Source organism: Corvus brachyrhynchos, unplaced genomic scaffold (assembly GCF_000691975.1).
Source record: "Corvus brachyrhynchos isolate BGI_N302 unplaced genomic scaffold, ASM69197v1 scaffold249, whole genome shotgun sequence".
NCBI classification, from domain to species: domain Eukaryota; kingdom Metazoa; phylum Chordata; class Aves; order Passeriformes; family Corvidae; genus Corvus; species Corvus brachyrhynchos.
In genome coordinates, this window is record NW_008240226.1 from 3,335,816 (window position 1) to 3,363,683 (window position 27,868).

The 27,868-nt window shown below is 40.5% G+C and overlaps 1 protein-coding gene across 6 annotated transcripts in view; it reads right to left on the minus strand.

Annotated features, from left to right (window-relative positions):
• The window catches only part of LOC103622910 (PDZ and LIM domain protein 5), a 56,787-nt gene that overhangs the window by 10,890 nt on the left and 18,029 nt on the right, over nucleotides 1-27,868 (minus strand). For all 6 annotated transcript variants that reach the window (XM_017745128.1, XM_017745127.1, XM_017745124.1 and 3 more), the window contains 4 exons: nucleotides 27,119-27,274; nucleotides 26,154-26,285; nucleotides 17,813-17,976; nucleotides 5,818-5,992 (listed from right to left, as the gene is read on the minus strand). In XM_017745128.1, the coding sequence (XP_017600617.1) occupies nucleotides 5,818-5,992; nucleotides 17,813-17,976; nucleotides 26,154-26,285; nucleotides 27,119-27,274 (627 nt within the window). The remainder of the gene's footprint in view (nucleotides 1-5,817; nucleotides 5,993-17,812; nucleotides 17,977-26,153; nucleotides 26,286-27,118; nucleotides 27,275-27,868) is intronic.

Here is a 27,868-nt window from a genome sequence, read left to right on the forward strand (position 1 = left end):
GCAACTTAATTAAGGATAGAGGGTGAAGACTTTAATTTCTCTTCTACATTTTCTCTGGCGACGCTATGTATTTTCATCAGGATGAGAAGTCAAAGACAAGGGACTCAAACAGATTTAGGATAACCCAAAGACCTCGTAAAATGATAAACATATTTAATCTGGGCCAGTTTCTTCTATTCACCTCTGCTTATTGGAGGGAACGCAGTGAAAAAGGGCTCCTGAAGGGAAGCCTGTAGCTCTTTAAGGAGGGAGCTGGGGCTGAGCGCAGCTCTCCGGCCCCCGCTCCCAGCGGATGCCTGAGCAGTGCAAACACTGACCTAACCCGATACCCTCCCACTGCTCTACAAGCACCTTCTTACATCAATGCCCTTTCAGTTATGTACTGATCAAACAATACAAGCCCTTATGTACAACAAAGTGCCCTCAGAGCGCCGTGTCAGCACAGGCTAATTTAACAGATTCATTAACACGGGGCTGACACTAAAGACGCTCTCCCAGCTCCAGGTAGGATTGAGTTTCTGGCCATCTGCACTGAAATGATGGCTCAGTTAGCTCTGTAGTGGGAAGTAAGCATGCTAGCAACAGGAGGAGAAGGAATTTTTACATCTGCTGCGTTTAGCTCTCCAGAGTTTACAGCCCCGACATGTTGAGGTCAGCCATTCAGGACAGTGCGCAGGAACACAGACAGACCGGGAACAGTCTGAGAGTGCACCTACGGAGTTCCTTTCCCAAAGCCTCCAGACAGCTGGGGCTGTGCCCTGCACAATGTCTACGAGGTGTTCCATTAGTGGACTGGCTCCCTGTGCACACATGTCCAGAAGAACACTTTCTAAATACTATTTTACTTTCAATCAGGCCGCAGTTTAAACATGTCAAGCTGATACTGCAGCTTAATGATACCTGCAACTTAAAAGCTGCCCCAAAGCCCATGGGAAAAAAAAAAGAGGAAAAAAAACCACCTGCCATGTAAAATACACTAAAACATGATATTCAGAACTTGGAGGTGTTCCCAGACTCTGCATAATTTTGCCATCAAAATGATAGCTTCCAGTAATGAAAGGTATTTATTTCCTCTATTAATTTGAAAAGAACTTTAAAGTCCCAACTTGAGTAAGGGGGCAGGATGCCCACACTCATGCAAGGTGACAGGAAGGAGCTGGGGGGATACTGCGCTAGGAAGATGGCTGTAGATGGTTTTGTCCTTCCTTCCTTCACCATTTAAAAACAAAACCAATAAAAATCCCACATGCCTCTGTCAACTAGAACATATTTGTAAAAGTAGTGCTAAAAACCCACTTTCCTACTGTCCAAATGGAATATGGCATGACCCAGCTGGCAACAGTTGGCTATGAATGTGCCTCTACCCCGGGCTACTCTGACATGCTGAGCATTTCTTAACAAATTTCTGGCATCGCCACCTGGGCCACATGAATGGAACTCAGAGATGAAAATCAACTAGTAATTTTTTTTTTTTTTGAAAGAGATTCTGATTGATTTACAAGAGTATTTGTAGAATCTTATGCTCCAAAGGATCACCAGGTACATAATTTTAGTAGTCACCTCAAACATCTGGGTTCTGCATGTAACAATGAGATTGGGGCAAACTGAAAGGAGAAGTAAGCAACATACAGGGAATATAAGTGCAATTTCAATGACTTAACACTTGTAACTGAATATAACTTCTTCAGTATGGTTGTGATATATTATATTAGTAGGCCAATAATTTAGTTCCTCATGTGGCTTGTACTGTGATAGCAAGTGGTGGTAGAGAGATCAAAAAGGATTTGCACATCTGCTAGGAAGGCCAATCACTTCACAGTTAACCATACAGCAGTTCTACATTCTTCGAAGTTTCTTCTTCTCCTGGCTGAAAATGCCACAGTATACAATTTGTGTATAGGAGGTGCTGAAGGGAAGCACTGTTTGTACTTTCTCCCTTTTGCCTTTAAAAACAATTAAGCTTTATGAAAAGGTGACAAAGCCAAATCATCATTCAGAGCAGACATGCCAAAGAATATGTTCTCAATGGTGATCCAGGGAAAACACATTTGGACTTCAAAGGAAGAGCCAACTCTGCAATGCAGAACTTGGTATGGCTGTCTGGGAACCAGAAGTCTTCATCAGGAAATGCCAGAAGTCTGCCAGACCGTCACAGCAAGTAGATCAAGAGAAATTTAGTTTGCCTCCAGCTTTGATTCTTTTAGACATGGAAAGAAAAGCTCACTTAATGAAGCTTTGGAAAAAACTGGAACCTTCAGACAATCACTGTGTGAATAATTGAAGATATATTAAAAAGTTATAAGTGTCTCTAAGAAAGGTTTTGGCTCAACCAGCCATGGTTACTCTATGCCTGAGTGTAAAGTAACCAACTCCAGAATGCATTTTGGCTTCAAAACAGATGTACAATGCAATGTCACTTGATCCTCCTCCTACCTTTTCATAGATAAAGCTATCACTGAGGGCATGAAGTGTAGTAATGTTAAAACTTGAATTCAAAATGCCATCGCAGTCTTCCAAATCCACTGTATGCTGTGAACATGAGGCATATTTGGCATTGATTAATGCACATCAACTTATCCTCAGAACACTCGCTTTTAATTATTGAGTAGGCATTTAACATATGAAGAAATATAAGGATTTAAACACCACCAGCAAATTACAAAGAAGTCAGATGTGGCTACCAATTACTATTCATGAAAAGGTGTCACTTACAATAGATGACAATGGCTTAAGCAGAGTCAAGTGGGGCTCTGCAGTTTGTCCTCACATATCCACTAAGGAGTAAATGCTGCTCCACAGACCAACACACTGCCCTACTTAGAGGGCAGCAGCTCATCTCTTTTTTTAATGGGGATCAAAACAAGGAAGTGGGAGTAGCAGAAAGTGATTTAAGGGCCAAGAGAAGAGGGAAACTGCTCAGGACTGAGACCCCACAGCACAGAGCACCAGCACACCCTGATAAATCACAGCTGCTGTAAAACGCAGTGAAGACTCTTGTATGAAAGATGCAGCTTATAGTGCACTTTGTGTTTGGTTTAAAACTAAAATAACACTACAAAAAAGAAAGTGAGTGGTTTCTTCTGTGTTATTTTCTAGACACAAATCCAAAGCCCAGAGAACAAGGACAGAATACTAAAGACAGACAGAATTATTATATAGGCCAAACTGTTCAAGGAATCAGATGAATCTCATCCCAAAAATACGTACACCTTTTTTAATATTAATCTTTGATTTTGCAATGAAGCAAAAAAATTGGATTAAGATGCATAGGTGCACCTGTGCTGGGAATTGGTGTAAGTATTTTCTATTGCTTCAAGAGAATTAGGTTCATATATTTTTATTTCCTTGATGTATACAGTGGAAGTAGGAATAACTTTTCCAAAGCATCACAGATCCATTAGTAAAGAGTCTTCTAAAATTAACCCAGTGCTAACTGAACTGGTAGTGAACTACCAGAACAGAAATCTCATGGAAGCAAACAAGGTGGACTCAGTTCACCCCTAAAGATCAAGTGATTTGCTCTAGCTGGTTCTGATGTAGAATTCAGGCCAGGGCTCAAGAGACTACAAAAACCCATGGTGGAAAGGCTGATTTTCTGTTATACTGAATGAAAATTATACAGTTTATGGAGTTCCTCATTTTTCAAAGTTTTCTAATCAAAAAAGCCTCTTTATTTAATCATGCTGAAACATAATCCACACTCTCTTAGTTTGTCCACTGAGAACACGGGACACAGATAAATAAATAAAAAATACTATCAAAAAATCATTACTTTCCCCTTGTAGTTCAACAATACAAATGACTGAACAAGCAAGAAGAAAACACTTTTAAAGAATATATTTCTTCCAATAATCCAATTCCAATAAACTAAGACATTTCTATTTTAAGGAAGAAATAAAATGCAAGGTAGATGAAAATGAGGATGATTTGCACACTGGCAATAAAAGCAATTACAATTCCCTGGATGAGACAATCATGACTAATTGCCAGAAATCACTGACTGAACAATGCAACCCAGATTCAATTCTTCCTCCATACAAAATTCTGGCTAGCGATAGGATATCTTATGGCATCAGCAGAACTTATTTAACTTAATCTCATTTGGCAAACTCTTGTTTGTGTTGCTTAACGTTTCCTATCCATGTCATACAAGTCAAGGACAATAGCTACCTTAATGTCAAAAGGCCAAAGAGCCCATCAAAGAGCTTGAAATCCAGCAATGAAGGAAATTATTATCAATCCAGTCCTAGTAATTGTTAAAACATCACTTGCTTTTCTTCTAAGGATGTTATTTTTCTTCTTCTCGATTAGAAACTACAGTTTAGAAATCAACATTTGTGACTAGTCTTTCTAAGACTATACTCTCTGGTTGGTTTCCAACTAGCTATAATTCCCAGTTCTATTGGAATGGGTGTATAAATTAAAAGTAACTTTCTTACTTTTCTTTGGTTTTACATTTACTCCATTCCATCCAGCTTTCTGGTTCTCTGTAAAAGGCACTGTAAGACTGTGACTGTTAGCAGTTCACAATATTTTTCCTCCAAAGTAGTCTCATTCTCAGTTTTGTTAGATAAACCATGCATGAAAACACTGTTCTGCATTACCACAATGAAGCCTTAAACCACTTGTGCCTAAAGAATCAAAAACCACGAAAGCAAAACAAAGCCCTGCTGTGAGAGAGCCTGCAGGATGAACAGAATCATAGAATCGTTTAGGTTGGAGAAGACCTAAGGTCATTGAGTCCAGCTGTTCACTCAAGTCCAGCTGTTCACTGCCAAGTCCACCACTAAGCCATGTCCTGAAGTCCCACATCTACACATCTTTTAAATACCTCCAGGAGGGTGACTCCAACACTTCCATGGGCAGTCTGTCCACTGCTGGACAACCCTATTAGTGAAAAAACTTTATTCCTAATATCCAACCTCACATCTTAAGGCTATGTCGTATCACTGGAGGAACATTATTTCCGTAATGATAAAAGAAAGTACTGTTGACTCTAGATAAACCTGCTGACTACTTTGAACCAATCTCCGTGTCACTACAGCCTCCTCTCAAGCAGTTGTAGAGAGTGATAAGGTCCTCCATGAGCCTCCTTTCCTCCAGGCTAAACACCTCCAGCTCCCTCCGCTGCTCCTCACCAGAGCTGTGCCCCAGAGCCTTCACCAGCTCTGTTGCCCTTCTCTGGACACACTCCAGCACCTCAATGTCCTTCTTGTCTTGAGGGGCCCAGAACTGAATACAGGATTTGAGGTGTGGCCTCACCAGTCATGAGTACAGGGGGACAATCCCTGCCCTGGTCCTGCTGGCCACACTATTGCTGATACAGGCCAGGTTGCTATCGGCCTTCTTGGCCACCTAGGCACATGCTGGCTCTCGTTCAGCTGCTGTTGACCAGCACCCCCAAGTCCTTTTCTGCTGGGCAGCTAGCCAGCCACTCTGCCCCAGCCCATAGTGGTGCCTGGGGTTGTTGTTTCCCAAGTGCAGGACACAGAACTTTGCTTTACTCAATGTCACAAAACTGACCTCAGCCCATTGATGCAGCCTGTCCAGATCCCTCTGCAGGGCCTTCCCACACTCCAACAGACCAACACTCCTGCCCAACTTGGTCACCAGCAAGTGTGACTAAGTGTGCCCTTGATCCCGGTCTGGATCATTGATAAAGATATTAAGCAGGCCATGCTCCAATACTGAGCCTGGGGAGCAACACTGGTGACCAATCACCAACTGGATTTAGCTCCATTCACCACCACTGTCTGGGCCTGGCCATCCAGCCAGTTCTGTACACCCCAAAGAGCACCCCAGCAAGCAGATACACACCTAATGACTTGGTTACAGTGTGCACACATGGGAGTGCGCTTCCCCGCTGGAATATGCTCCGCCCGCTGAACCAGCGTGTCTTGCTCATTTAGCTGAGATGCTGTTGTAGCTTTTTCACTCGGGGAGGCTGTTACAGGCGATTTAATACTGTTCGATGGCCATCCACTGACAGGAGCTGCAGAAAGAACACCAAAAGCATTTAGAGGACCATCTTTCAGTACCAAGTAAATTAACTTGAAATACAAGCAACCAACAACATTTGCCTAACATCATTGTCCAGCGTATACCTACCTGCCTCCTTAAAGGAACAGATTAAAAAGCACTCGTTTTCCCCTCCTCCCCCAGCAAGTTACCAAGAAAGTCCTACCTACTTTATGAGATGTCTGTGAAATAACACAGAATGGTTTTGGCTAACTCGTAGAGGTAGTGGACAAATTTCAACATGTTGAAGAAGTTAGGTAAAAGAATATACAACCTGTGAAGGCATTATTTTGTTTTAGATACAAAAGCTGAAGCCAAGAACATCAGTGTATGAACAGAGGCAGGAGAATATGACATACCTACTCAAAAAATTTCACAGTGAGTGCAGTAGATCATACATCATTACTAACACGTTAAACAAGAACATACATTCAGTACAACATGTGTAGGAACTTAAACTAGAGTACTGTATAAGCAAAATACATTTCTAAATTGAAATTAAACACTGGTCTAGATCAGTGGTTTCTGCCAATATGAAGCACTCCAAAGGTCATGTACGCATCCTCCTTATAGAAGTATGACACAAATAAAACCCTGACATTTTCAGATATGTATACACTACACACTTCCATGTGTACTAAGGGTTTTAGAGTTGTAGAATAGACATAAGCTTTTATAGAGTTTGAAAAATACATTTACAAAAATGAAAGGCACAAATGATACTGTTGTAAGGGTAGTGAAGAAACAAACAGTCCTCTGCTTTTCTTTCCCCTCGATTGATATAAGTACCTTGGTAACGTACAAGCTACAGCCACATGGGTTTATGGGAGCAGTTATTCCTGTCAAGAGGAGGTATCTTTCTTTTTCAAGTACATTATAAAAAAGCCCACATTTCCATAGCCTTTTGTTTGCAACCACAGGCAAAAGAAACCTGGAGTGTTTACTTGGTGCCCTGGCTTTAGTGCAGCCTTGCTGAACCTTGTATCAGAGTGAAATTAAGACACAAGTGGGAACTCAGAGACAAACAACCAAGCAATGACTGAGACATCAGACAGTGCAGGATGATGCTTCTGCAGCTCTCCAACACCAAGGTCAAGGTACGTAGCTTTGCAAAAAATACAGTCTGTGAAGCTGATAATCTTTGGGCTACTCATCCTCTCTCATTTTTCATATCACCTTCCAGGGAAAAGATGAAGAATTGTTTCTCATTATCTCCAGTAATGTAATGCTGATCAGCCTCTGCCCTACAGAAAAGTTGCAAAACAATGCATTCCCTGCTGAAAGAGAAGTGGCACACTAATTCACAGAGAAGATAGACTTAAGCAACACAGAATCCACAGAAAATCCAACAAAAATGCCAATATCGTGCTATTTACAGAATATAGCCAAGCACTACACAATTAATCAGAACAATACCATGAATTTTAGCAGCTCTCTCCTCTACTCACGTGTAGGCTAAGACAACACATCTGGAAGAGAAATCCTTTTTAACACCAATGCTTTTGTACTATTATTACACTTGGTATTAACCTGCTGATATGGGTTCAATACCTGCTTTTGCTTACTCCTTCTCTGTATGAAGAAGAAATATACTCATATCTTTCTCATATCTTTTTTTTTTTTTTAAGTGGTTGGTTTACCAAAATTTCTCATATCAGGTCATTTCAAGACTGACATATTTTTGGATCCTTTTCCGAATCTGATGTAGAAAAAGTATAACAATTCATAAGGGTTGCTTTTTTTGTTTCTTTTTTTTTTTTAAACAAGACTATTAGTTATATTTAATATATAATTAATAAATTTGCAATATCTTGAAAAAATAACATCTTTATTCTTGAAACATTCAACATTCCTGAGTGGAAAGAATTTAGGAATAGAAGCACTTGATCTTGAACAAGTCACTCTGCTACTGTAGTTCACTTCAGATTATAAATGACTGCTAAGCTGAAAACCAAGGAAGAGATAAAAATGAAAAAGGTGGCAGAACAGCTTTGAAGACATGAACAAAAGTGGTGTTGATTAATAGCACTTTCCTCCTCTGTCAGCACACATGGTTTTTCAATTTTCAGATCCCATTTCATGAGAAGACAGGAATACACACTAAACCCAAATCTGTTTGAAGACTGCTTTTGCCATAAATCAAATTGCAGCACAGCTTTTAGTGTACTGCTAATTTCTGTTTGGGTTATCCACTGAATACCAAAGCCCATTCAGACACATCAGGTGTCTCGTTTGCACTGTGTAGTTAAAAAAAGTCTTTCTGCTTGCTTAAGGGGGGAAAAAAAGTACAAATATCACAATTGCTCCCTTTTGCTTGGTCTCATTACAGCTTTCATTACCGCTGTTTTTATGAATGATGCTTTTCCGAACACTACCTAACTTCAAAGTTACTACTAGCCAGGAGCAGAATTCGTCTACGTAAACCTCCTCTACAAAGCTGTTAGATCAGTCATTTCTGAGTTATTTAAAGCACTAAAAAGTGAGAGAAGGAGATAGTCCATCATGTTATAACAAAAACTCGCTTTTAAGCAAAACACAACAGAAACCACACAAATTAATACTGTGTCAAGTGAGAGCTGAGACCTGAGCAAAACTAACCTGGGCATTTAATGTTGAGGAAGCTCCCTGCCCATGCTCACGATCTGTGCCTACAGCATTCTCTCAAGGATTCTCTTTCTCTTTGCTAGTAATCACATGAAGACCTTGTTAGTCTCATTTCCCTCCACTCCTGTTCTGAAGTGGACTCAAGCTTCTTTCAGCTCAGATCTTTCTTCCTAAAGAAGAGGAGTCAGTCTGCTTCCATTGCCTTCAGATCCATACTCTTACTGAAGAAAATACACCAGTAAGGTACTGTAAGATCTATACCCATATCTGTATCAAATACCTTATTTGATATACTGGCTTCTTTCTAAACCTCCTACAGTTCTCTAGATTTATTTTTTTTTCCACCATAGATCACTCTCCCTTCCTCACTGCTTGATTTCCCTTAGCCTTTTATCTTCCTCATTCCCTTCTGAACACCAGCAGGAGGATAGCTTTTATTGGCCACTTCTGCCTTTCCACAGGCCACAAACACACCTTTAACACTTCAGTACTTTCACCAAAGGTTCATTACTTACACTGCAACCCACAGAATTTTTTTGTTGGTGGTGACATTTTTGTTTAGTTAGTTTGCTTTTGATTTTCAAAAACCCCACTATTAATTCCCCACTTAAATCTATATGAATTCTCTGTACTTTTCCCAACAATATTCCTCCACTTATAGCTAGAGAATTTCAAATATTAGGTCTGTTTTCTTGTTTAGATAGAACACTGATATTTCCCATCTATTCCTTCTACTTAAACAGCAAGTTTAACACTCCGGTGGACAAGATATTTTTACTGCAGAGAGGAAGGGGATATCCTGAGTTCATGTATTCTCTTCCCCTCCTTTCTTTTCTCTATTCCCTTGGAAATCTTTCAGCTTGAAACACAACCACTTAATTTAAAAACACCGGGCCCAGAAAACTGATGCAGGTGTTTTTTTTCCTGCAATGAGAAGATCTTACCAGGGCACATGAGGAGTGCCAAAGGAGGTACAAATCTTTACACCCAATCTAAGTGAAGACCTCTCAACACTTGGCAACTGGTCTGAGCTCTCCTGTAGTCTGTGCTTTATACGTTCCTTTTTATATTTTACATACGTGATCAGCAGCTTTGTTCTCAAGGAGTGCTGGGGAGATAGATGCCCCAGTACCCAAGATCTGTCGAGATGCAGGCACATTTTTAATTGCAAATGGTGACTGATTGGGAATGGGAAAGGAAATCAGCTTTCTGACAACACAATCTCACCCCACATTTTCCTGTTGCACCTTTGTTGCTCAAAATGGGACAAAGTGCAGCAACTTTTGTGGTGGTCTGAAGATTTAAAACTAAAATAAATAAATACAATTAATTAATAAAAGAAATTATTTATAAGAATTATACACTCCAATAGGAGCTATTCTGACCTGAGTACCAGAGAGGTTTGGGTTCTCTGCAAGTCATGAGAAGCTGTCTGTGGCCAAATTTTGGAGTTTTGTAGGCTTCACTTCACTCTTTTTAATTAAACATTCTAAAGCACTGTTGATCCACACTGATGTATTGTCACTGCTGGTTTTTTTTCTAAAACCTAAAACACTCTGTACCTGACTATTAACTTTCTACATTATTAGGTTTAAGTTTAGCAAACCCACGGTGTTTGCTTTCACTAAAACTCCTTGGTATGGCTAGTTTAATATTTAACAATCTTTCAGGCAGGGTAAAGAACTACCTTTTTTTTTCTTTTTTAAAAATCCCAGTGTGACTCTGCCCTTGTTAGTCTAACAATAGGTTGTTCCATCGCTGAGCACATGGATAACTGCAAACACTGCTGAAAAGTTTGGAAGACAAAGGGAGAAAGGTGGATACGCAGTGGTGCCAAAGTCACTTTGACAGAGGTTCTCTGGTGCGTAGCAACAATACAACAGCCTGAACTGTTTAACGCTCACTTAAACATAACATCAGCCTTCATGTAATATCTATAAATAACAATGCTACTTGAAGTGGTGGGAGTGCCAGAACTTCATTTTAAAGTGTTCTAACTCAGTGATTTATACCCTGCAATCAAACTACTGTATTATAAATAGAAAATACAAAGCTTCATACGTCCAATTTTCTGACTTTTCTTAATATATTTGTAGTATAAGAAATCTTCCTGTTCCTCCCCTCAAAAGCAAACAGATGGCCGGATGAAGCAACGTGTCTGAAAAGCTCTGCTGTCAGCTCACTGCACTGGCTGTATGTAACACCCCATCCACTCCCAGGCCTGCACGAAATCACACAAGTTCAGTGCAGAATGCTACAGGACAAGTATAAGGTGAGAAAAAACAAAACAAAACCTCAAAAAACTCCCTCCCTCCCCCCACCACCAAATGCAAAGCTCAACCCCCACATTCTGTAGTTGCTTCTTTTGTTTCTTATGAAGTCTTGGAAATACAGTCAGAGCTAAACTCCTTTTGCTGATTAAAGGCAGAACAGGACGGATTAAACCATTATCATGTCTTTAAATGCCGGGTGAAAGCTGGTATGCACCCATGGAAAATCAAAACAGGTGCCACCTTGGCCCCATTTCAACAGCCCCTGCAACTAGAGGGAATAGTTCCTGCGTTAGTAACCAGCCTTTCAACTGGAAAGGCTCCGGGTAAATTAGCTGTAAAGCATCTTAATTAAAATGAGTATGGTGGTTTTGGCTCGCTCAGCCTGTCTCCTTCTGATTTGTAACATCACACACCGTTACAAATTTGGCACAACTGGTGCTGCTTTTATCGAAAACACGACTCCAGAAGAAAGAGAAAACCAAGTCCTGTACCACAGTGTTCCATTTCTCTGCAGTGTGAGTACAGAAACCCATTTGGTAGCTTTCTGCAGATAAGATTTTGCCTCCTTTTAGCTCCTATTCTCGACAGCTTGACTATGCCTGCAGAGAGCACGTCTGTCCAGTCTCATTTTGATTGTCTGCCACTTTCATGACGCTGATGTTTAACACTGAATTCAAAGTAAGAATTTACCAGAAGAATAGTGGCTTTTCATTTGCTGAACAAATATTAGGCATAATTCTTGGATGTCCTACACGTGTGCATCTGAACAGGACGCATCACTGCTCTGAGCTGGTGCTAGCTAATGAAGAGGAACTGATCTGGCAAGTCAGTCTGTGACAAGAAGTTGATTTTTAACAAATCAAAGACAATGACCACCTGATTTTGGAAGTCAGTGAATGTTCTTACTTGATGTGTGTGAAATAACCATAGAGCCAAAAAAAAATCTCTGCATCTCTGTTTAAATGAACACAGAAAGAAACATGCATCTGTCCAAATAGCGCGAACAATTCAGTGCGCAGCTTGGTGCAATTGCACGTGAATTTGGCAAAACCAAAACACAGGAAAATTGTTTAACACCACGTTTGTAACAGAAAAGCTGAGTTCCTATTCACCAGATCCTGTAGTGAGGTACACCAGTCCATTCTGTCTCTAAAAAGCAAGTGGTACATTTCTGCATCATTACTATGATCTGCCCCTTCTTAAAGATAAACGTTCAAGTTTTAGGAACACACTCATTTTTTCAGCAACTCTACAGGAGTTACAATTTCATACTGCCATCAAGTTAAGGTTAACATTTATAAATTACTCTGGTTTCACAATGGGTTTTACTTGGCTAAGTGACTTCACATTAATTAACTTGTAAGAACAAACTCTTGTGGTTTGCTGTCACATGATGATATAATAATTCAGATTAGATGAAAAATTAATTACCATAGTCCATAGACCAGGATCAGAAAGCTTCTGTGTTTTGACCTGTCAATCATAACACTTTTACGGACAAGGCTTTCTGCTTTCATGAATGGTGACTACATCATGGAGCAGCAATCTCTAACAATCTTTTTCAGTGAAAAATAGTGGAACTGTTTATATTTTGGGACCTACTTTTAACAGAGGCCTTACCAACAATAAAAGAATTTGTCTTGATGACTAGCAATGTTAAGCCAGTTTTTTCTGCATATTCAGACCATGGTCCTCAATGGGCAAGTAGCTTCTTCAACTCCTATAATTAGTCCTGCCTTTAAATTCCTGTTCTACAAAGGAAACATATTAGTATGAGAGAGCCCTAAAAAAAAACCCTGCAGAACTTTATGAACACAGTAATAATGACACAATAGTTTGGTTGCTTTTTCCATGCAGAAATATTCCCAAAGCTATCAACTTAACTTACCCAGCCAGGGCAGCCTGTAAGATCAACAAAATTGATATATGGGCTGGACCAATTACAAACAAAACACAGAAAAGCAAAGGTGACAAGGATGAAAAGTGCTGCAGTCCATCCCTTTATGGTACTTAATTCCTTAAGGACTTACTGGCAGTACAAGCATTTTGTGATAGCGCATTGTATCTCGGTGCCTTCCTCCCTCTACACAGCTCCATACTGTTTGCCCTGATGGCCAAACTCCACAGTTTGATACAGTCTACATTTTTATCCCATTTTCTCCACATAAATAAGTAGCAGAATAAGTAGCAAGGAAGGAAACAAAGACTCAAACTGCCAGTAGAGCAGGATGTCAAGTCACGCCTAGGAGCAGGCTTGCATTTTCTTCTGCTCTTAAAATTCTAAAATTATTGCAGGAATGGGATATAAAAAAGAAAATGCAGCAAGAATGCTAAGGATAACTCCAGAGGAGGTAAATGCAAGGCTACCAAGTACACTTCAAGAAAACAACTTCAAGGAAATAGCAGAAGTTTTAAAACAAACTTGTCTGGGGAAGAACTTTTTATGTGCTGGCAGTCAGTTTCCAAGTGTGTTCCCTCAGCTGAAGGGAGCATGTGCTTAACACATGTGCTCGCTCAGGATTAGGCAACTGACAGTTGTGCATATTGCAGAATATGCTGACATTCCCTAGCAGCTCCCCTGGAAGGGGATTATATATCCCAGTGATACCAGGCTGAGAGAGACCCTGGGAATAAGGAAACTGGCACATCTGAGTAAAGGGTCACTTAAAACACAAGCTTTGAACGCTTCTACCACAAACCTTCCCCATCCCATTCTTCTAACTCAGCTGCAAAGAGGAACAAAGGGCGTCGACTGCAATGAAACCCTCCTTTCCAAGAAGCAAACCAGCCTTTCTGGCCACCAGAAAGCTGTAACAGCCACCAGCTGTAACAGCTTCCCACAGGCCCCCTGCCATCCCACGGGACCCCAGCAAGCAAAGCAGGATGCTGCCTGCCCAGCTCCTGTACTGGAAGGCAGGGTGTGGTACTGGCAGCGCTGTGCCTGGCACACAGCCCCTATGGTCCCCACTGCACCAGCAGCTCACCCCCCAGCAAGTGTTAAGCAGATGCTGGGAAAGAGAAGGCAATTTCATGTGAGAAATGTAACACTGGAAGTCCTGACCGTTTCTGACCATCACAGAGCCTGCTACACTTTCCACAAGAACAGCTCCTCTCCTGGACTAACTCCGGTTGGTGTAGCTGTGCTTACTGGGCAATTATACCTTCTGAAATGGTCCTGGCAGTTTCAATTTGCCACGGTGCTATTCACTTCCTTTCAAGTTGCCGTGGAATGTTACAGCATGCTGACAAGCAGCTGCCATCTCGCACCCACAAGGTGGCTGCATGGCGGTGGCGAGTGAAAGCCATTCCTGTGCATGCACCGTGTCCTTGCCCAGGACTAGAAAATGCTTTGGGGGTCCTTGGGGGTGAGCAATGCTACCTAAGTGTAGAGTAATGGTTAGTTATCAAATAGCTCACTGCAATGAAGCTAGGATGCTCTGGGTTATTTAATTTTTTAAATTTAACATAATCTTGTAAAAAGCTTCTGCCTCTGGTGGGTGAGTAGAGCTTCACAGCTCAACAAAAATGAAGTGCTAACTATTATAAATTCCAGTCTGTGCACATAACACACAGTAACAGTGTGCTCTTACTTGTTTCGACAATAGAAAAAAATTGAAGCCTATTGAGCTTCTTACCCATGCCTTAAAAGAAAGCATGAGGCAGCCACCCCTCATTTCCTCTACCAAACAACTGAGGAATCCTGTAATATCAGGATTTTATTCCAAGGAGGAATAAAACCTCTGTCACCTTCATGCAGGGCAGCTAGCATATAGCTAGCATAGCATAGGTACTCCAAGAATGGCCCACACAGCCAATGAGGATAATTCAGGCCCAAAGGTGTTATCATTGTGAGACCACTCAGACCGTGACTGACTGTTTTAGGGAGAAACCCAATCCCTGACGCATCTCCAGGTTCTATTTCATCCATTCAATTTTAGACCATCTTCTTGCCAGGTCACAAAATAGCTCACACCTCACTTACAACAAAATCCCTCTGACACCTTCAGGCATCTCTGCACAATCTCAGAAAAAAAAATTAAATCAACAAATCACGCCAAACCAAAGGCAAAAAAAAGCCATAATACTTCTGTTAAAAAAAAAAAATAGTCTCTGGGTGGCTCATCCGAGAGAGAGATTCCAGCTAACAACTGAAAAGATGCTGTCTACCCAAATGACATACCTCTATAGTCAGACAGCTTAATAAAATCACTGGTAATCTTCATGTCACACCATCAATCAGCATCTTACAGCTTCCCCAGGCACAAACAAAATCCTATGACACGCCTGTTTTGCTTTGGAAACAACTTGGTGTTATATACAATATTCATTAGAAGGGTGAATGGTATCAAAGCTACAAAACTGTGCTCCAATACATTTCTGCTATTAATAGCATACTGGTATACATTTAAATAAGACTGTATCTTCCTTCTAATTATTTCCTAAGGTAGACTTCAGCTATGAAATCAAAGGCATCTTTTTGTCTAAAACTTCATCAGGCCTACAGCCTATGAAGCCAAATTTTGTTTGGCCTGGGGACCACCGGCAATTTTACTTTAAGGAAAACTTTATGCTCACAGACTGCAAACAAACAGCAGAACTGAAGTCCAAGAATTCTCTGAAACACTTGTAGTCTTTGTTTTTCTTCAACATCTGACTTATTTTATCAAAATATTCAATTATCGAAAGAGTTTTACCTGTCAGACTGCTGTCCACCTACAAGAGACAAGCACAGACTGGCTTCCCATGGCAGTGGGTGTGTTCCTAAGATGCAAATGATAACTGAAGCTCCTCTGGCATCTGGGACATTGTACTTTCTCCCACCCTGTTAATTCCCAGCCAGTTGCCATTCATACTGCTGCATCATCTTCCCAGCATTCTCCAATTTTAGGGAACTCTGAGACTTCAATGCCTCCTTCTCCCACAGCTTTTATTTCTGGTTGCCCCAATATTTTTGGGGACAGAGAACGGCTTTCCTTCTTTGGAACTTAAACAGTGCATCTCAGAACCCTACATCAAGACAGCACAAAGCTGACACCCTCATGACCATTTCTTTCCACCAGGTTCTCTACCAGTATGAACATTCCAAACTTTCTTTAAGCTATTCTGTAACATAACAACCAAAATTCTCCATCTGGCTTTCCCTCTCACCTGCCTACTTGGTATTTCTGATGTAAAAAAAACAAAAGATATTTCCACATTATGCAAGAGCATGGGCATAGATTTTCAGAGTACTACAGAATCAAGTGCAGCTTAATCAATCTCTTTAAATCTTTCTCCTTCATGAACATCTTTAAAAAAAAAAGGCTATTTCAAACATTTGACTCCTATTAATACTAGAGTACAGTAGTAGGATTTAGGAGTGAAACACCTACCAACATACTAAAAATGAGTGTGGTACTACAAAAACCCCAAACTGATGGGTGGGTTCTATGCAAAGAGAAATAATTCATCACTTGGCGAGACAGAAAGTTATATCAAACATGAAGCACAATCAGTCACTTAGAAAAATGCAGGATTATCACATTCCCACGAAAATTTGCCTTAAGCACACACGCTACCAAAAATGTAACTTTAAAAAGAGTTGGGGCTTCTGTTATTACTGTTCACTTTGGTGTTTTTTCCCTGTCTAATGCCAGCTAACTCGAAGAAGTGAAGCAATGCTAGAATTAAACTGATCTAAATTTTAAAAAGTCTTTACCTTGCCCTCAATAGTAGACTCGCTATTTGCCAGGGAAGTACAGCAATGACAGTGCATTGCCATCTTGAGGCTTCCTACAGAAGTGCACATCTCAACCAAAATACATCGGCTTCTTACCAACCACAGCAGTCATTTAACCAGAAGTGCCAAAGCCATTATAAAACACGCAGCATTAACACCATATGTTTTTTACTTTTATGCCCGGTCCTCTACAGTTCCATTTTGGGACTGGAGATACTTCTAAAAAGAGAAAACCCTTAACATAGAACAAAAACAAATAAACAAATAGAGCTACTTAGCATATATGATCCTGTCAGAAAGAGAATCATCTCATATTAGCAAGAAAAATCTGAGGTTAAAGCTTAATTATGATACAGATTTCCCTGATCCTTTGAAATTACTACACAAGTTTAATTCAGCACCAAAGACTGATTCAGCTTAAAAGATTACCCCAAGTAACTACTGCACGTAATACTATACAAACATAAGTACACAGTTACACATATAAACATATCTGTATTATGTAATAACATAGGAGTGCTCATAAAGAAAACAGCATGCTTTCCAGATAGAAGACATTCTGGTGTGGGTTCAAAGGGGTAGAAATCACCAAAGTACATTCAAAGGTAGTAGCTATGTGAATTGTCCTTGCAAGAACTTTTACACAAATCTATGTAACACAAACCTACGCAATAATCTGGCACCCTGCTCAAATAAAACCTACAGATGTCAAATACATAAACACTCTAATGCCTCAGCCTTTTTTATCCTTTTTTTTTTTTAATTAACTAGCACTTTTGAAAAGATCACTTGGAAAACACATGTCTATTGATAATATCAACATGTTTTAATATTCCTACCTGAAATAGCATGGAATGTGCTTGAGTCTACAGTCACATGGGAAGCTGAAACCAAGCTGAAACTGTGACGCGTATATGTATAATTGACTGGTATAAATGTTTTTACTAGATGTGTGAGGCATCTGATTTTGCTTGTTTGTAAAACCAATTGCATCTATGAGGCTACTTACAAAGGGCTAGGGTTTATTAAAATGGCTAAATTGGTTTTTCTTCTCCTCTTTTCCAAGCAAACTGGCCTGTACTCAAAACCCACAAACAGTCATTTGAAGCCTGTTGTTTTTACACCCACGGTGAAGTCTGTTTTCCTGAGCCATCTAAAGGTCTTTAGGTGAACAAGAAAAAGCCTCTCTGGAAGTTACCTGCTTGGTTTGGAGGCTGCCAGCCCTTGGCAGAACCCAGGGGTGCTGCTGGCTTGAGGACTGCGGCAGGTGTGGTGCTGGCAGGAGCAGGTCTCACATCCACATTGTCCTGGCAGGCAGGGACACTCCTCACCGGGGCAGGCTGGGCAGCTTCCAGGGAATCACTGTTCAGAAACAAGGGAAGAGTAAACAAATGCCTCTTGCTAGAACAGGAGAACTTGTGAAATGGAGATGTGGAGTGACATTCCCTCACCCCAGTGCAACAAAGCAGTACCCACTGGTCTGTCATCACCAACAATGCTGTGGTAGTTACACCCTGATGCTGCTTTTTAAGAACTGGACACTTAAGTAAGGTCTGCCAAATTCAATATAATCAACTAAACCCCTTCACAGTTTTCATTTTAAAAGACTTTAGTCATTAAGCAACATGCACAATATTTTATATTGCCTCTTTAGAGCAGTTTACAGCTGCTTTTACATTTTAAGGGTTGGCAGAACTCTTTTAGGCTCTTTAAAAAAATGCATGATGAAAACTGAACTTAATCACAATTCACATGGAATGCAAGTAGCCACTAATTACACTGCTAGCAAGAAAATTTTTCATTTCTTACTTGTGTTTGGGAAGCTGAAAATAAGTATTTTTATTTAAAATATTGAAAGTAGAGGAGCAACTACTAATGAGGGTCATTTGCAAAACAAAAGGACACCAAAACCAGGAAATTAACAACATTGTGAAATACAGCCAAATACATATGTGAAATACCATTCCAAAAACATATTTTGCACAATTTGGAAACCCATCAGTAACACACTAGAAGCCTTGTATTGAGGAAAAACAAATTTATAGCACATGTGCTCCATGCATATTTCACCAGGGTCATTCCCAGAATTACAGATTGTGCCAAGTTCGTGAAGTAAAAATCCACGAGCTATTTTTACTTTACAAGTGTTGCACATGCACAGTATTGCCTTGCCCATAGGACATGCAACAACTTGAACACACCGTGAGGCCAAAACACAGGTTCACAACCTTGATTTTTTTTTCACCTCTAGATTTACAGGACAAATAATTCATGCATTTAGAATCTTCTTCCAGGTAAGGGATAAAAAAAATTATTTACAGTTAAGAGAATAAATCTGAATGCTCAGTTTAATGAGTAACAGCTATGGCAATTGTAGGGTTTTTGTAAGAGCAGTAGCTGCGCTGAACCGGCACTGGTGGATTTGCTGTATGCAGTGTGCACAAGCCCAGTGAAGCACAAAGTGAGACCTTGCATTCCATAATCTTCAAATGGTGAAAAGATATTTAAAGGCATTTGTATAGCTCAAATGGAGGCACTGAAGGTACAACGTTAGATTCCTCTGAAACTCATGATCCCAGTCCTTGTTACAGGCAGATTTTGAGGCAGTGGAGATACAGGGCATAAAAGTGCTACTGCAGACTGAAAGAAAAAGGATAGGAAAGTAACCTCTGATGTGAAGTAGCAGCTCAGTGGTTGAAGATGACAAGGTAGTTTAGGATTGGCTTCCACAATGAAAAAAGTGTACATCTGCAACTTCATTGTTACAGAAACATCCTTCTGTACTGCTGAATGTATTTGACATGTAACCCATCAAATCCAATCCAGGCCAGAGCCCCACTGCAACTTTAAGAATTCCTTGTTAACACTGTTGGTGCTAAAAAAAGAAAGTTTCCTTCTTCTCCGTCCAAGAGGCTCATTACTGCTTGTCAAATAACTTCTCAAGTCTAGCACCTCTTTACTGCCTTTGTCTGGAAGATATAAATCATAAATAATACAAATCGTCTGTCAGAAATAAGAAAGTCCTGCTGAGTCAGCAGCTATCTTTTACAGCAGAGGCTACTGAACAAGCAAAAATGGATTTCAGACAAGCAGAGAAGGTACCCTCCAGGGAGAAGACGGCAAGGAAGCAGATTGATGGAGGCCCACACGGCTCATTGCAGTGCTGATTGGAAACTCTACCACTGCCATTTTTGTAGTTGAATTCTACCGCTTGAGAATGACACGGCCTGCTAGTTCCTGAAGCAACAGATTGTTGGAGACACTTAGGCTTTTATCAGAAATTAGGTGAAATCCTAATGATCCTAAACTAAAAGACAATTATAAACCCAGGTATAAGCTACCTCTGATTTTTTTGATCACCTCTGGAAGCTTATGTGCCAGGACCCTGAAGAAAGAAGTTTCCCAAGGGAAAAGCCTGAAGCCATCACTCTGACAGAGAGGATCTTGCTGGCCTCAGGGCAAAACTTCTGACATAAGGACTTTCTCCTTATGCAATACCCTTTGTATTGTGCATCTGTTTCTTTAAATCAAAAATTGAATGAACTCAAGCCACCACCACAGCCTGCTAAATTAACAGGCAGGCTGCTACTGCAGCTTGGCAAGTCTCTGCTGTGTGATACTGCCCATCTATGGCGGGCTGCACAAAATAATGCACCATTTTTCTGGAATTACAGCCTCCAATCACACAGTTGTCTGGGAGTGCACATGCAGTGTTCTCTGTAGAAAGACAGATCCATCTTTGTCTCACTTGCAAAGATTCACTGCACCCTCAGGAGCACCTCCCTCATGAGATGTTCAACCTTTTAAATGCTGAACTTCAAATTCATGCTGCAAAGTTCATTCCTCAACATTCTACTCCATGTTTTTCTACACTGAGAAACACTCAAACTCCAGTTATTTTTATTCAACTTCATAAATTTAGTGATGGATCTTTCCAGAAGCACACTTATCTTCTACAAGTTGCTGTACAATGCCCACAATTAGCCCCACTAATATTTTGCAACTCACTAGGATATTGTACAGTGATGACCCAAGTTTCACCATCTAGAAAACACATGATTTGAAGAGACAAAAAAATAGACTGAAATTTAAGAAAATATATGTGGTATGGAAGAGAGCTCCCACCTGCTTTTCAGTGTCATCACTAGGAAACTGAGGGAGGAATGATAAACCTTATGTATTTACCAAGTTCTGTGTGAGTACTTTCTCAGACTTCGCGGCTGACACTCATGGGTCAGCTTCAGGTCAAGAACACTTCCATGTCAGAATACTTGTACTATTATTAATGACACACCTACCTTCTGCCTCTAGCATTAACATTTTAACTCTGTTCCATAACTCTTAAACTACTCCTTCTCCACCTGATGAATACTTACAGCAAGAATCAAAGTTTTCCACAATGAAAACGAATGCAACCAAGACTCACATCCCTGCAAGCCAACACTTCCTGCAAGATGTGAATGCTCTGCCTTCAAGCTTTGGGCAAAGGATTTTAACACTGCAAGAATGAAGGAACAGTGAAACACAAGTCTGTCAGACTCAGTCTAGTGTCCTGAAAACCCATGAGGAGTTTGATTAATAACCTATGGGAAGATTAATCAAAATAATTCTGGAAGTGTGTTGCAAGGGAAACAGATTGCAAAAACAGCCCAAGAAAAATGTCTGGCAAAGAAGCAAGCCAAAGACACCTCTCTATTTTTCACATATGCTAGCTTATGCTTAACAGACACTCCTGAAATTCCATGGAGAGCAGCTCCTACCACACAGTGGAGCCTTATTCTAAGTGTGCATGGAAAGACTAAGTGTGTGCATGGAAAACAAACAAATTTCTGGGGAGCCAGTTGGAGGCTTGGGGGGACACACAGGGCTCCAGTGCCAGTGCAAACTTTATTCAGAGCTCACAAAAGGCTCCTCAGACTTACCCTGTCTCCTGGTCAACAAAAGCACTGTGGAAACTGGCAAAAAAACCCTAGAAAAAGCAAGTAATAATTCCTCCTTCTGCAACAGAGGAAGTGGGTCCAGGTCACACATGATGTAAGCACCAGTTTTCAGAGACCAGGCTGAACACATTTCAGAGGCATTTAAAGAAATTTGCACTGGAAAATCCTTCTGAATGTATTTAGAGGTTTTGATGCTCCTCCCTCCATACCCCCCAAGAAACCCCAAACACACAAAAAATCCCACGAAAAACCCCAAAATCCCAACCAACGAACCAAAAGAACCCCAACAAAATAAACAAACAAAACAGAGAAGGAAAACAAATGGTCTGGAGCTATAGATGCCTAAACCTCCTCCATCCTTCCATGGCAACTCCTATATAATGCTGCCTAGAATTTGTTCACACAAACTTTAGGGAAGTTAATAATGTGAAATGTTGTTATCAGCCAAAGGAGAACCTACTAAATAACTGAAAAGGAATTGAGCCTGCTGTCACGTAACTTCTAAGAGCATTGAAGTGATAACAAGGACCAAGTCTCTTGGACTTTCCCAAGCAGGTTCAAGGGATTTGGCTGGACTTTCTCCTTATGCAAGCCCAAGACACTGGCTATCCATCTGTAAAAATTATCAGCTGAGCCATGAGATCAGTCTGATACATCAGTATTTTACTAACAGTTCTGTGGATATAAATGATAGCTTAAGTAGCTTGTTAAACTAACTTGTTCTGCTGTCCAGAACAACTGTGGGAGTAAGGAACCCTGTGGTGTGAGGAAATCCAGTGACAGGACAGGTCATGCAGTATCTAAGGGACAGTTTGTAAAGGCTTTCTTCAGATGGCCAGGAATTGGATCTCAGGTCTCAATTAGGTCATACAAATCATGTGATATATTTTGTCCAGTATCAAAATACACAATAGCTGAAGATATACATATATATAGAAAACCAGAAAAGGTAGGTATGAGAATGATGACAAAACTCCATGAACAAGGGAAATACAGATGGCTTTTTGCAAGGGTTTTCTGATGTAACAATAGAGAAACAGAATACAAGAAGCACTGAGTGCTGACCTTGTTCCCACCCCTACTACAAAGCCCGTGGTGTCAGTCAGTGTTTACATTTCGTGTTAACCTAACAGTGCTCCAGTATCCTGCAAGAAAGAAGAAATGCAAAATAAAGTAATAGAAAGAAAGAGCAGAGAAAGTCATCTGGGTGGAGGTATTTCTGTATCAAATTACCGGGAGGGAGTATTTAACCCTTCTGTAAGCAGTGCTCTATACACAGAAATAACTCAAAGCACCTTTCAGAGTAAGTATTCTCTCAGAGTTAACACCAGTGCTCATCTCACAAGGCCAGACTACCATTTTTTTAAAGGAGTTGAATGCAGCATAGTATCAGGTAGATAAACCAAAAGCCATGTCAAAAACAAAAGGGCTGCCAACACCCATTCTTGCTAGTGTTTCCCAAAATTTCACAGTGTTTCTACCTTGAGATTTAATTTTAAGGCAGAGCTCCAATTCTTGGACATGCAAGCTATTAAATACATCATTTCCTGTACTGCATATGTGTCGTTTGTTAAAAAACACACAAGCCCCATAAACTCAAGAACCCCTGTTGCCATTAGGATGAAACAGCTTAGTGAAAGACTGCATAGCTGCTCCACACCCCAAAAAAGCCCATTACAGAGGAGTCTGGTGGGGAAGAAAACATGTGGATGTTCATCACCATTACAGGCCAGTTCCTAACTCAGAAAAAGGTCAAGTACTCTGGCAGCTACCAGAACAGAGCAGTTTAAGACAGCCAGCTTTTTGGAGCAGAGACAGTGAAGTGAGAGGCATAAAAGGGAAATATTTCTGGAGCAACCTTACTGCAGAACAGAATCAACACCCTGCTTTTGTTACAGCTATAACCTTCCTGAGTTTGTCTGCAGAGATAATGCAAAGAAGCCTAAGCTACCTTGGTAAAATAGATTCATTACCTTTTCATGGAAGTTATAAAAGATATGAAAGAGCCAGAAAACTCCAAAGCAGTTTATTCACTTGGCTTTCTTGGTTGAGCCAAATGTTCTTTTGAACAAGTTAGTCTACTGCATTCTGTCATATACTTGTCTCTTTAGTTATGGGACATAAATTTCAGCTCTCTTATCAACTGTTTTATTGTGGGATGAAGTGAGCTGCCATTTAAAACAACTTTTCAGCATTACATTCATTTACATATCAGAGTATGTCACTAGATGGATTGTAATGCAAAGACATTTAAATACCTAGTTTCTCACACTCAATGGGTGTATTTCTCTCAAATCAATTATTTTTTTCCTGACACAATTGATTAGTTTTGCTTGATCTTTGTTGACATTCAATAAGAATATGTAGTTACTGACACTACGTTTATCTTCTTTTATCTCCTTTTCCTACATTTTTCTGAAGCCATACAGTAAAGCCTGTGCTCCTTTATTCAAAAGGACAAGACAGCACAAAGCTTAATTTCTTCAGCTCCATCTACTGGTAACCTCTCCTTCCTTACCAGTGCCAGCAGTTCAGGACTAAGGATGATAATATGGAAACCAGAAACCATTACCCTCATTTGTTGTATGCTATCTTCAGGGCAACGCTGGCTATTCCTGGAAGAATCCTTTTTAAAATGCAGTTTATGCAGAGCGTAACTTAGACTAACTCTCAGACTAACTGTACTGCTACATCACTGTCCCAAGTTTTAGGTCATATCCTGTTTGGGATGTCCCTAACAGCCAGAAAATCATATGCTTCCTTTATCACCTTATGCCACAGCCTTGTGGCAGCAACCTGAATAACCAGGATAACCTAGCTGTTGCAATGGCTTAAAAGAAAATTCATTTTTCACAAGTTTAAAGGTTACCTTTAAAACCCCCTAAGAATCCACGGATGTTTATTTCAAGTCATTCAACCTGGATCTTGATATATCCAATACTGATATGGTGTTTTGGGCAGGCTTATATGGTCTCTGTACTCCCAGTACACCTTCTGCCTCCCTGGCACATCTTTCTCCAGCGGTCAGTTGAAAGAGCAATACAGATTAAACCCCTCAAAAACTGGACGTTAACTATGCAAGAATGAAACCAGTTCTCCATTGTTTCCTGCCTTTTCCAACACACAGCCCCAGGTACTCGTAAGCAACAGCAACTAAATGGAGCCACTTTGGGAATCTCAACACCGAGTCCAACTCCAAAAATGAATCTTCAAGACCAGGAGAGTTTCCCCCCACCAGGTGAGCAAACAAGGGACAAACATAAAGCCAGTTTCAGATTCAGGATGGAGAAACTTTCCAGTCATGTAACAATCTACCTCCACTTGCCATAAACAATGCGCATTAGTGAGTCAAGGCAAAAAAGGGAAGTCAGAGAATTCATTTTCACCATTGTTACTGGCTCTACTAAAGTATCACAAAACAAAAACCACAGCTAAAGAATAAAGTCTTGCTGATGGCATGGCCTGGGCTTCACCTGTAGTGCACAGACAGGTATCAGAACTCCTCAAGAGGTTTTTCTCTTTTAATGTGTACATAAAAGGTTTTCTAGTAAAATCATTCAGTGGCAAAAATAAAATTAGCATTCAAGGCTGCATTATATCACCACAATTCTGTTAATGTTCCTTTTTTATCTTTTTAAAGTGGATATGCTACAAGTTAGAAATTTCGATACAACTTAAGATTGTTTGTGTCTTATAAACTACTATTTCCCCTCCCTGAGGTTAGGGCTACTTTAGCCTTCTCTAGACACTGAGACCACCTTGGAAGCCATGAAAAAGGAGGGAAAGAACTTATACTTGTTACTCAACACCTGTTTTGGCATCAAGTGGATCTCAGCTCTACTTCTACTTGGGCCTTACCTCTATATGGGTCTAACTCTCAGGAAAATGCAAATAGGCACATGAAAACCCACAGATTATTCCTTCCTTAGCACAATTTAATACACACTGCCCTGTAAAATAACCAAGTAGACTCCTGCCTGTGCAGCTGAAGTCATAAAAGCAGCTTTCCGCTGAAGCAAGCATTAACATCGCTGCGGTCAGGAAAGGAGAACAAACAGTCCTGTGCACTGAACAGAATCAGCGCTGGAACAAAGGGCCTAGACAGCAAATAATTTTTAAAATAGTCATTTTCTGGACTGCATGCCAGTCATTTGATTTTATACATTCAAAGTGAGCTTTGAAAAATAACCTAACGTGCCGCTTAGTTGCTCAAGGAACTGTGGCAAATAATTCACCTGCACAGAAGTTTCAAGCCAGAATCTCTTGTTTCTTCTCCAGCTGCCTCTGTAGAGTGACAGTGCCTCCCTCGGAGGCTCACAACACAACACAAGCACCACCATGCATATTAGAGGGCACTTGAAGCCAGCGAGGAAAGAAAACCTCTGCTTTACTATGGTGGACTTGCACAAACGCCATCAGCAGGTCCAGGGTGCCAGATTAGTTCTGCAAAGAGGTGAAACCAGCAGGATTTGGAGCTGGTGACCTCGTATCAAAGACCAGGACAGGCACAAGCATGCAGACAACAGAAACGTGCTTTGAAGGAGTAGCCAGTTTCCCATGAGTCCTAAGTGCCAACCACACACCACACCTGGACAATACCTCTTGCTCTTTGGCAATTCCAGAGCACTTGTGGACTTCCTGGAGGGTGCACTGGCCTGCAGAGGAGGCTTAGCGACAGGCATGATGAGCAGGGCATCCAGGAGCGAGCGGTAGGCACTAGGTTCGTAGAGTCTAGCAAGCGTGTAAAAAGACCCCATAAACAAACAAGGTGAACACACGAAGTTCCAGATGGCTGGGACCACTGACAACCCAAAATCCATTATGAAAAGTCTACATGGAGAAGCTGAACCCAGGACAACTGATGCAGGAATTATGTCTAAATAAGCAGCCCACAAAGTGGAGGCTGCACAGTTAAGGGGAGGCACAAGACAACCCACTGAGGTGCAAGAAGAATTTGTTTCATATATTTTTAGCATTAATAAAGTAAAATAAAAAGTAATGAGAGAATTTTTTCATCTTTTTTAGTTTTCTGGTTTTGTGTATGCTTTCTAATGTACATAATTTATTAGCACCTTAGGATATCCATGTAATTTAGAAATACAAAAATATGGATATTATTGCATATTCGAAAATATTTTACTGATATGAATGGATGATTGAAAAACATGTCAAAAGGTTTGGTCTAAGCAAGCCTTTATAAAAAACAATACTGTAAAGATTTAGACGGAACTCAGCAAGCTATTGTTTTCAAGCATCAAAAAGTTCCTCAAAGTTACAGATTATTCTTTGTCATTCATGTAACACAAATGTTATTTACAGTTAATTTACTAACTGAACTGTAAAACAGGTATCATGAGGAACAGAATGGAAGAATTACTCACCAAGGTTCAGAGCAGCTAAGCTATAAATAGTGCACGGGAGCTTTGGACATATTCTAATGACTTGCCCACTATTGTGAAAGAGCCGATTGATTTCACAACCCTGCCAGGGACAAATTATTCTTGTGTGAACTGGAACCTCCTTAAACCAACCTATAAAACATTCCTTTAGAAGCTGATGTCTACCTGGCCCGGACAGCAATAGCAGCAGACACGGCAGCAGCAGCCATGCTCTTAATTTTTGATCTCTGCTCAAAAGGAGAAAGAACTGGAAGAGGAGAGGGCCCAAGGATTGGCAGGTTTCCTGAAGGATCTTCCAGCAGTACTTTTCCAGCACAGAAGCTTTGAGCCAACACAGGAGAGAACAGAGAAAGTAGGAAAGATTGACAGAGATACAGTACAATACCAGACCACATCAACCACTGGAAAGTTATGGAAGTTTCCAGTTCACAGAGACATCAGGCAATGTGTTAGCGACTTGAATACTAATACAGAGAACAGCAATTTTGATTTCACACACAAATAAAACTTTCCCCTCATCGAGTGAGCATTTAGCATCCGTCAGCCTTCAAATTCCCCATCCTAGACTCTGACTCGCACGCCTGGGTCCCTCTGAACCAGGGCCCAGAACTCTCCACATGGATCCATCTAAGTCTCCATGGTGTGGACATAATTAGCCCTGAAGATCATTTACCTTCTCCTCTTTTTCATAATAAATAGTAAACATAGAAAACTCTGGAATATTTGCTGATATAACTTCAGCATGTCCACTTTCAGCAACTCTTACCAAATTCAGCGTGATCCTCACCCCTTTTCATTTCCTTACTTATTTTACAGGTGGAAAGGAATGTGAACAGACAAAAAAAAATGTGAAAAACCAGACTGGCTCCAAAATAACTTCTGCAATTTCTAACCTGTAACTCAAGATTATCCATC